This window comes from Phacochoerus africanus, chromosome 14, assembly GCF_016906955.1.
Source record: "Phacochoerus africanus isolate WHEZ1 chromosome 14, ROS_Pafr_v1, whole genome shotgun sequence".
Lineage (NCBI taxonomy): Eukaryota > Metazoa > Chordata > Mammalia > Artiodactyla > Suidae > Phacochoerus > Phacochoerus africanus.
Genome location: NC_062557.1, coordinates 23,613,403 through 23,623,036, shown reverse-complemented (window position 1 = coordinate 23,623,036; position 9,634 = coordinate 23,613,403). Strand labels below are relative to the sequence as shown.

General features: G+C 56.8%; 1 protein-coding gene across 1 annotated transcript; it reads right to left on the bottom strand.

Moving 5' to 3' along the window:
- Positions 1-5,446: 5,446 nt before the first annotated feature.
- On the bottom strand, positions 5,447-7,559 carry EPOP (elongin BC and polycomb repressive complex 2 associated protein). The gene has a single exon (XM_047758599.1). The coding sequence runs from the start codon at positions 7,532-7,534 to the stop codon at positions 6,395-6,397; it is 1,140 nt and encodes a 379-aa protein (XP_047614555.1). The 5' UTR covers positions 7,535-7,559; the 3' UTR covers positions 5,447-6,394.
- Positions 7,560-9,634: the final 2,075 nt, after the last annotated feature.

Genomic DNA, 9,634 nt, shown 5'->3' with positions numbered 1-9,634 from the left:
GTGGCTGTGGCATAGGCCGGCAGCTACAGCTCCAATTAAACCCCTAGCCTAGGGAGTTCCCGTCGTGGCGCAGTGGTTGACGAATCCGACTAGGAACCATGAGGTTGCGGGTTCAGTCCCTGCCCTTGCTCAGTGGGTTAACGATCCGGCGTTGCCGTGAGCTGTGGTGTAGTTTGCAGACGCGGCTCGGATCTTGTGTTGCTGTGGCTCTGGCATAGGCTGGTGGCTACAGCTCCGATTCGACCCCTAGCCTGGGAACCTCCATATGCCGACGGAGTGGCCCAAGAAATAGCAACAACAACAACAAAAAAAAAGACAAAAAAATAAAAAAAAAAAACCCTAGCCTAGGAAACTCCATATGCCGCGGGTACAGCCCTAAAAAGACAAAAAGAAAAAAAAGAAAAAAAAAGCACAAACTTGGGAGTTCCCATTGTGGCTCAGTAGTAATGAGCAGACATGGCTCAAATCTGGGGTTGCCCCAGATCTGCTATTGCTGTGGCTGTGGTGTAGGTCAGCAGCTGCAGCTTTGATTCAACCCCTAGCCTGGAAACTTCCATATGCCACAGGTGTGGCCCTAAAAAAAAAGAGAGAGAGAGAGAAAGAGAACAAACTCTAAAGGCACAGTTCTGTAGCTGTGTGGACTTACCCTCTCCATAGCTTAGCTTCCCCATCTGCAAAATGGAGATTATAAATGAAACTACCTGGCAGTTCCCATCGTGGCTCAGCGGTTAATGAACCTGACTAGCATCCATGAGGATGCGGGTTTGATTCCTGGCCTCACTCAGTGGGTTAAGGATCCAGGGTTGCTGTGAGCTGTGGTGTAGGTCACAGACATGGCTCAGATTCTCCATTGCTGTGGCTGTGGTGTAGCCAGCAGCTGTAGCTCTGATTAAACCCCTGGCCTGGGAACCTCCACATGCCATGGGTGTGGCCCTAAAAAGACAAAAAAAAAAAAAAAAGGAAGAAGAACCTCCCTGCCTCATTGTGCCTCATTGTATTCTTCTGAGGATTAGATGAGTAACTAAACAAAGCACTTAGGACAGTGCCTGGCTCCAAGCCACGTCAGTGTTTGCTATGATAAACCTCTACTAGGGGAAAACCCAGGCAGACAGTCCAAGTTAAACTCTACTCCTCCACTGGCTGTGCCACTTCAGGCAAATTGATTAACCTCTCTGAGCCTCCATTTCGTCATCTGTTAAATGGAGATAACAATACCTATCTATTATATGAAAACAACATAATGCACTTAAAGCACCCAGTTAAGTTCCTTGTGTGCAGGCCTCTTCCCAAATGCCAGCACTGGGAGGCACTGGACTGCTTAGAATTAATCCCTTCCCCATCCACCCTTCTCCCTTGGTCCATCCTCCTTCTGCGGCTAGCAGACAGCAGCATCTAGTGGAGAACTCTGGAACTGCATGCTGGCCAAGTGCCACGTGCCAAGCTGGGTGCAGTCCTTTAAATCAGCCTTTTAAAATACGCATTCTGAACTGGATCAGCATTTCTTAGATGTTTGCTGTGTGCAGGACATGGATCCAGGGCTTACATAAAATGAAGCAAGAGTTACAAGATGACTGTAGAGGGGTACAAGAAAAAACCCACAAGCAATTATAAGCTTATCAATACTCTAATGCTTTATCTTAAAGAAAATATAAACTCTACAGTAGGGAGACTTGGCGCACTGAACGGTGTCTTCTTGGGGAGTTTTTACAATTGCAGGAGTGATTTCCACGTGGCCATTTCATGTCAACAGCTCTCAATTAAGGCCACAGCAATGAAATGAAAGCTTAGGTCAGAAAGGTGATTCCCGTAGCTGCTTCCCAGCTTCTCCGCGGAGAGGGAGGGAGAGCGGGAGTGTTTGGCTCCAAAGCCCATATTCTTCCACCACACATCACCACTCCTCCCGCAGACAAAAAAGGGTGAAGAGGGTCTAGAGGCAGCACAGATCATATCCAACTGGGGGAAATCAAAGAAGACTTCGTGGAGGAGGTGGCATCTCAAATGGGCTTTGGGGAATGAAGGTAGAGAAAGGGCAGGCAGCTGGGGAAGGAAGGGCATTCCAGTGAAGTAACAGAGATCGGCTGGACAGGAGAGTCAGGGTCCAGTCATAGAGGGCCCCAAATGACAGGCCAAGGTGACTGTGTGTAATAAAAATGAAAGACCCCCTGAATAAGAAGGTAACCTGATCCGAGGGGATCAGAGAAAGACCCGAGATCTAGACTCTAGTTGGGCGGCCACTGCAAAGTCCTGGGACTCCTGGGAGACTCCTGCGGACTCCTGGGAGTTGCACCACGAAGGAGAGAATAAAAGACACTGGACACTGGTGAGGCTGGAAAGAGGGGGAGGTTCAGAAGAGTTAGCCGTGGGTCGAATGAGAGGAGCCTGGGGAGAATTCAAGATGCTGAGTGATAAGGAGAAAGGCAGGGATGTAACCAGAACATGGACTTGACCAGAGGCACTGAGGTGAGCAGAGGGCGGAGACAACGAGCTGGGTCTTCAATGGGAGAAAGATGAGTTGCCGGCATCCACAGGGAGGCATGGCATCAAAGCTTAGGAGGGAGGCTGAGCTGGAGGGAGAGGAGGCAGGTACAGTCATGTGGGGGTCACTTCCCCATGTCTCCGGAAGCCGAGGACTTGGGAGAAGACAAAAGGGATCACCTGGGGGAGATGTGAGGACAGAGGGTAGATGCCGCCTGGACACCATCAGTCTCCCTCTTTTTAAAGGGAGGGACAGAGGACGATGAGGAGGCCCAGAAGACAGAGGGAACCTTGGAGAGAGAAAACCACCCCACAGGGAGAGCCCCGGTGCACAACCAGCAGCACCACAGGTCACGGAGTGATTCAGGGGTCAGGGCGGCCAGGAGGCAACCACTGGATTTGTGGTTGGGGGTTGTCCTGGATGACTCTGGAAAGAGCGGCTTCAGAGGCAGAAGTCAAGCCACAAAGATTTAAGAGGCAGAGGCTGTGGGGGCAGCTAAGGCTCCCAGGAGGAGGAAGGTGATGGCGAGCAGAGCCGGATTAGGGGGAAGCAAGCGGGGTGCCTTGGGAACACAATGGAAGGAGATGCTCACTCTCAGGGCCGTGCAGGTGGCCCTGGTGGAGGGGCAGACAGCTGGTCCCAAAGCTGTCGAGGAGTAGAGACTCCTCGGAGACTAAAGGACCTGAGATAACCCAGGAAGGGAACTTAGAGACCCAGACAGAAGCAGAGACCCTTCGACCTCCATATCCAGCCCAATCCACAGTGGCCAGTGGCAGAACCTCAGAGGGTGAGAAGGCTGGGGGAGGGGAGGGGTGGAAGGGGTGGAAGGGGTCTGGGAGTAGGGGCTGGGGACCCCAGAGAGACAGAGGAAACCAGAGAGGCAGGGAGAGCCTCCTCAGACCCCTCCTGGGGAGACATCCCCCCTCCTGCCTCAGCGTGGGGATGGAGGGGCGGAAAGTCTCAGGATCCTGGGCTCAGCCTGAGGAAAGTATGAGGGTCCAATCCGACCCTTTCCCCAGGCTGCTCCACTTCAAGGAGATTTGTACCCCAAGACCCCTGTTCAAGAAGGGCTGCACCCCACACCGACCCAGAACAGACTTCTTTGCCGCACAAAGTCTGAGTGAGTTTTCCACCCTGGAACTTGGTTTCTGTAGTGGGCTGATGAGTGGTACCCAACAAGATAAGTTCCCATCCTAACCCTACTGCCCCCTAAAACTGGTGAACGTGCCTTTATTTGGAAAAGGGACTTTGCAGATGGAAACAAGTTAAGGCTGTCAAGATGAGATCATGCGGCCTTATCCAGGCGGGCCTTCAATCCAATAAGCATCCTCATAAGAGACAGAGAAGAGAGGCCACGTGAAGACGGCAGCAGAGTTTGGAGTATGACAGCCACCATCCAAGGAAGACCTGGAGTCCCCAGAACCCGGAGGAGGTAAGGGGGTCTCCCCCAGTGGCTTTGGAGGGCACGTGGCCCTGCAGACACCTCGATTTCAGACTTGCCGCTTCCAGAACGCTGAGAAAATAAATCTCTGTTGTTTTAAGCCACCAGGGACTTGGCAATGTGTTCGGGCAGCCCTAGGAACCTAATATAGTTCCCTATTCTGCAAAGTGACTGGAAAGATTCTAGGGCTGCTTCCAGCTCTGAGCTTCTCCAAGTTAAATCATTCAGCAAGGAGCGGAGTTCCAGGTCTGGCCAGAAGGTGTTTCTTAACTCTCTGCCCAGCCTTCTTCCAGGTTGAGGATTAAATGACTTGAAGGAGATGGGAAGCCAAAGGAAAGCATCCCCTCTCACTCCCCAGAAAAGAAGAGGAGTCTTCGAAAGAAAGAGGATTTCAGGGCTCACCCCCCACCCCCACCCAGGTTGGTAAAGCGGGCCGAAGCTGACCCGACGAAAAAGGATGGAGTCTGCCTTCCAGAATCTCTCCTTGCAAACGTCGCCCCCTCTTCCCGGCGACTCCCTCCCCACCCCTCACATCTTGCTTTCTGCCTCTGTCTTCCCCATGCTTGGGGGGCACGAGAGAAGATGGACCCCCCTGAAGCACAGGAACGAAGGCACGGCCCCACCCTCCTCCCTCCTCCCCACGACACAGCTGGAGGGGGAGGGGAGGTCAGCAGGGTTCAGAAAGGCCAGATGTTGAGGAGAAAGAGAGCCGGGCCCACCCGGCGCCCACCCACCCCACCCCCACCCCCAGCAAAAGAAAAATTAAAAGAGACAGCTTTTCAAACAGAACTTTTGTCTTCCAAAAGTTTTTTGTTTTTTTGTTTTTTTCTCTCTCGCTCTCGAGAATCTGCTCTATGCAAACATTAAAAACTTTTTACAGCATTTTCACAGAAAAGGAAACTGGTCCTTCCCCAGTATATGTGGGAATTCTTTGTCCCTCGCCCCATCTTGGGGGGAAAAGGGGGTGATGTCCGCTCGTGTGGGCAGAAGGGCCAGGGGGTCCCTCAGTTGCTGGGCAGATGGGCAACCCCCGGGTTCCCCTCCCACCTAAACCTGCAATCTCCCTAAGAGGTAGACTCCCCAGGGCTCACCTGGGTGGAGGAGGCGGCCACTCCACTCCCCTCTGACTCCAGGGGATCAGAGGGCGCAATAGTTAGTGGCCAATTTCTCCCCTCCCCCAGGAAAACAGAACTTCTGACCTCAAAACTAATCCCTCGGCCCTGCCCCTTTCGGATCCATCAGATCCCTGACAACTCCCGAAATGCCTGAGGTTGGGTGGGGGGAGGATGCTGAAAGGTTCCTCAGCCCAGTTCCCATCCAAACCCAAATTTTTGCCCCCCCGCAAACCCCACTGGACCTGGTGCTTCAGCCAAGAGCCCTTTCCTTTACCTCCTCCCCAAAGAGCAGCGTGTCTTGTCTCTAGCCTGGCCGGGGGGCCGAGTTTCAGTTTCCGAAGAATGGACCCAGGCCTGCCCTCTACCTCCACGCCCTCCATCCTTAAACGGCTGGAGAGGACCTGGAAAGGCAACTTGTTTGGTCTGATTTTATTGATTTCTTCCACCTTCCATTGCTTTCCCTGGGATGGTCTTCTCCAGCTCCCTCCCCAGGCGTCTGCATTTCTGAAGGGGAGGTGGCCCCTCGGCCCTGCCCCTCCTGCCCCTCCTCCCCTGAGGAGACAGCGGGGGGAGGGGGCTGTGTCTAGGGGTGGCGAGTCCACTTTTACCCATCAGACCTTATACCCTGAAAGCACACAGGGAAAATGGAAGGGGGAAACTCCAAAACTGGACAAAGGGGAGAGAGGCTGGTGGCTGAGAATGAAGATCTCTGCACCTCGGGGTCACTTGATGTGGGGGGGGGCGCTCGGCAAAGAACAGGAAAGGGGTGATCTCCCCCTTGTCTAAGTTGCTCCCTCCCCCACGAAGGCTGCAGTGGTGCTCAGAAGCTAGGGAAGGCCTGTGGGGAGTGAAGGGTTAAAGGCCCGGCTGGTGGGGGTGGGGGATGCCCCCAGGGAGCTGCCAATCACCTCCCCACCCCCACCCCAGCCCCCCCACCCCCAGCCCCTGCTCGCCCACAGAAACAACCGGTTTGTCCATCACCAAGGTCTCTCTCCCTCTTTTCTTCCCCCCTCGGCTTTGAGCGGTAGCCTCCACGGCTCCCCCTGGGGTGAAGGCCCTGCCCCCAGAGATCGGAGATGGAAGAGAGGAGGGGTTGGAATCTATGTCATTAAGCGTTTTTCCTCGGTTAAGCCTTCTCTTGACTCCAGCTCTCTCTCGGTCCTCTCCAAAGGATGAGAGGGAGGGGGTGTCACCTCGACCAGTTAGGTGCTTGAAGATCACTGTCATCTGAGGTCCCTCTGACCACAGCCCATAAAACCTAAAGGGGACAGGCGAAGGTGAGAAACGAGGCTCTAGCCTTGAGCGCGCAGTTTGGCTGTGGCCCCCACTTTTCCCCCTTGGCAGGCAGAAGAGGTCTCACGCTCAGAGTTGCTCCAAGTTGATGCCCCAGAATTTGAGGCCGGGGGGCTCAGGCACAGCGGGACCCCCGATCTGCCACCTCCACAATGGGTGGGCAGGCGGGGGTTTAGAGTCTCCCTGGAGGCGAAGCGAGGATGCGGGCCCTAAGTCTCCGTCCTCCCCCACCACCAAGGCCGGGGGACAGGGGAAGCAATCGAGGAGGCTGAAGGTGCTCGTGGTGGGGAGCGTCGGCGCAGGGCGACGGGGCTGCGCGCTGCGCTGGGGGGGCGCCGGCCGCCGGCGTTTCTTGGCGGCTCCCCGGGCGGGCCCTTTGGCTGGCGGCCGCTCGGGCCCCCGGCGCAAACTCGGAGTGTCGAGGGCGAAGCCCTTCGCGTAACACCAAAGTTTCGACCGGCGGATCAGACGATCGAAATGTTCCTGGCGGAGATCGCCGGGCGCGGCCGCAGCTCCGCTGGCCGTCGAGGGGCTGGCGGCCGGTGCCTCGGGGGCGGCCTTCGGGGGGTTTCCATCGACTGCGGCCGTTTGGCCCGGCAGGGGCGGCTCCGGCGCGGCCCGGGGCCCCGCCGGCTCAGAGGAGAGGCCCGCAGGTGGCGGCGGAGGCCGGGAACCAGGATCCTGATGCGGGCTGGCGGCGAAGCCAGGCTGGGAGTCGAGACCGGGGGCTGGCCTAGGCGGAGCTGAGGCGGAGCTGGTCGGAGATTCCCGAGGGCGCCGGGGCGCCGGGCAGCGGCCGGGAGGTAAACCGGAGCGAGCGCCGAAGTGCGGGAAACTGCCTCCGCCCTCTTCCTCCTCGCTGCGGCCCCGGCACACTGCGGCGTCGGCATCCTGGCGGGCCGGGGAATTGGGATCGCTGGACCGCCCGGCCTGTCCCGCGAGGTGCTTCAGGCCATCCGGGGCCCAGCCGCCGGTGCACAGGGGGGCGCGAGGGCCCAGCAGCACCGGGGCCCGCGGCGCCAGCTCCCCAGGCCCCAGGCCCAGAGAGGACGCCCGGGGTTTGGCAAGGGCGCAGAAGGCAAGGGCACGCAGGCACAGCGGAGAGAACTCCTGGGTCCCCCGACGCGGCTTCCGGGGTGTGGGGGAGCAGGGCGACCCTCGCGGGGACGCCGGCACTGCGAGGCGGGGAGCGGGGCACAGAGTCTCCATGGAACCGCCCGGGGGGTTGCCCACTGCGGGGGTCCTGGTCCCAGCGGCGGGATGCCCTGGCTGCCCGAAGAGCCCAAGGGCGAGGGGAACATCGCCCCCCCTCGACGGGGAGGTCTCTGCTCACGGGCGCCCCCGGCCCGTACCCCTGGGCCGCGGAGCTCTGGCTCCCTCTTCGATCTTGTCACGCGGCCCTCCCGGCGGCCGGACTCCTGGGTCCCTGCGAGTCCCGGCGCGGTGGGCCGCCCTTCCTGCCGCCGCGATCCCTGCGCAGCCCGGGCGGGAGCCCCCTCTCGAGTTGCCCGGAGCGCAGAGGTTGGGGAAACAAAGCGGCTGGCGGCCGCGGGAGGCGGGAAGGACCCCGGGCCCGGCACCCGGTGCCCGGGCCCAGGCGGCGGGGAGGGCGCCTTCCGCCCGCTCGGCTTCTTTCTTCCCCGCTGGCTCCCGGAGACCGCGTTATAGAGAACTGCCCCCTCGCTGCCCCAATACCAGCGCCGGGGCCGCGAGCCCGCCGCTGATTGGGCGGCACTGCCTGTGACGTTGGTCCGGACCCCACCCCTCCAGCGGCACCGCCCCCGTCCCCATTCCTCACACAGACACACACACGTGGACCCGGCGCGGCGGCGGCTGGGAGGGAGGAAAGGAGGCTGCGTGCGCGGGTGGGATCGCAAGGGGCGAAACGCGCCGCTGCACGTGGCGCGGTGGCGTCCTGGTGTTCAGTCACTGCAAAGCACTTCATTTTTTCCCTTAGCAGTCATGGTTTTCGCATCCGTAAAATGGGAATTTTCATATCTACTCGCAGGGGGCTAAGTGAATCCACATAGGTGAATCTCAAAAAGACAAAGTTGAAAAGAAGAAAAGAGGTTTAGAAGCTTTGCACAGCAGGGACTCCTGCGGGCAGAATGTTCTTTACCTCTCAGCTTCGGTGGCCTAGAACAGTGCCTGGCACACAGTGGGCTCAAGAAATGTTGAATGAAGAGTTAGGAATTCAGTAAGTGTATGCAGGATGGGAAAAAAAAAAAAAGGAATCAATTCGGAGAGAGGGAGAATTATAACGCCCACGGAAGACAATAAATAGTCTTCCATTTCTAGTTTCTAAAGGGCCCCTTGAGCAAATTCTGAGGGACTGACTCTGCAGCCCCCTCGCAGATCCCAAGACTCTGCCTTCTGAGGCCTGAAATTCCAAAATGCGTTGAGGAGACCAGAAGGGACACACAGACTCTCTTCTTATCTCCCCCAGGAAGAGGAAAGCAAAGAGAACAGGAATTCCAGTACAAATTCTGATAACTGGAGGATCCCCTCAGCTTGTTCTGTCCCCTTACCCTTCTTTAGTTTCTGTAGAGCTTACTGGTGTATGAAAATCTGTGAATGTATTTCTTCTTTTTTGTCTGTCTCTTCCATTAGTCTGGAAATGAGCGGCTGAGAATGTTGTCTTCATCACTGCTGCCTCCCCACTGCCTAGAACAGTGCCCAGATGTCATAGGTGTTCAATATATACTTGTAAGTGAATGAATGACTATGCCTCTCATCCCCCAAATATGCATAAAAATTGTTATGAGTTCATGGAATAAGGGTGGGTTTCTGTGTGGCCTGGGGGTCGGGGTGGGGGTCACAGAGTGAAACAGCTCCTTCTGGGCCAGAGGTAAAAGAGAGTTTCTGCAAGAAAATAACTAATGCGGTTTGCCTCCTGGTCCTCCTGGTGGCGACAACAGAAGAATTGTTTTATAAGTGCCATCACATAACCTTTGGGAGGAAAGGCATCAGGAAGGTCTGCCTCCCCTACACTGCTTTTGCAGAGGCCAGAGGTAAAGACTCCAAGGCGGGGCTAGGGTTTGAGGAACAATGGTGTGTAGGGTTCTGCTGCTCAAAACATCCACCCCCTAGCATCTTCTGCAGAAGTCTTTGGAGAAGGGGTCATGAGGAGGGAACCTGGGGTCCTGCCAGGTTTAGACTCTAGGGATCCTGAGTGCAAAGAGCCCTGGTCCCACCCTCCACACACACCCACACCCAACCCCCCTACACATACACAGAGGAAAGTTCTGGAAGGATGAAGATCATACCTGTCTTTTCTGGTGAACAGGGCTGAAAACTTTTACCCTGAGA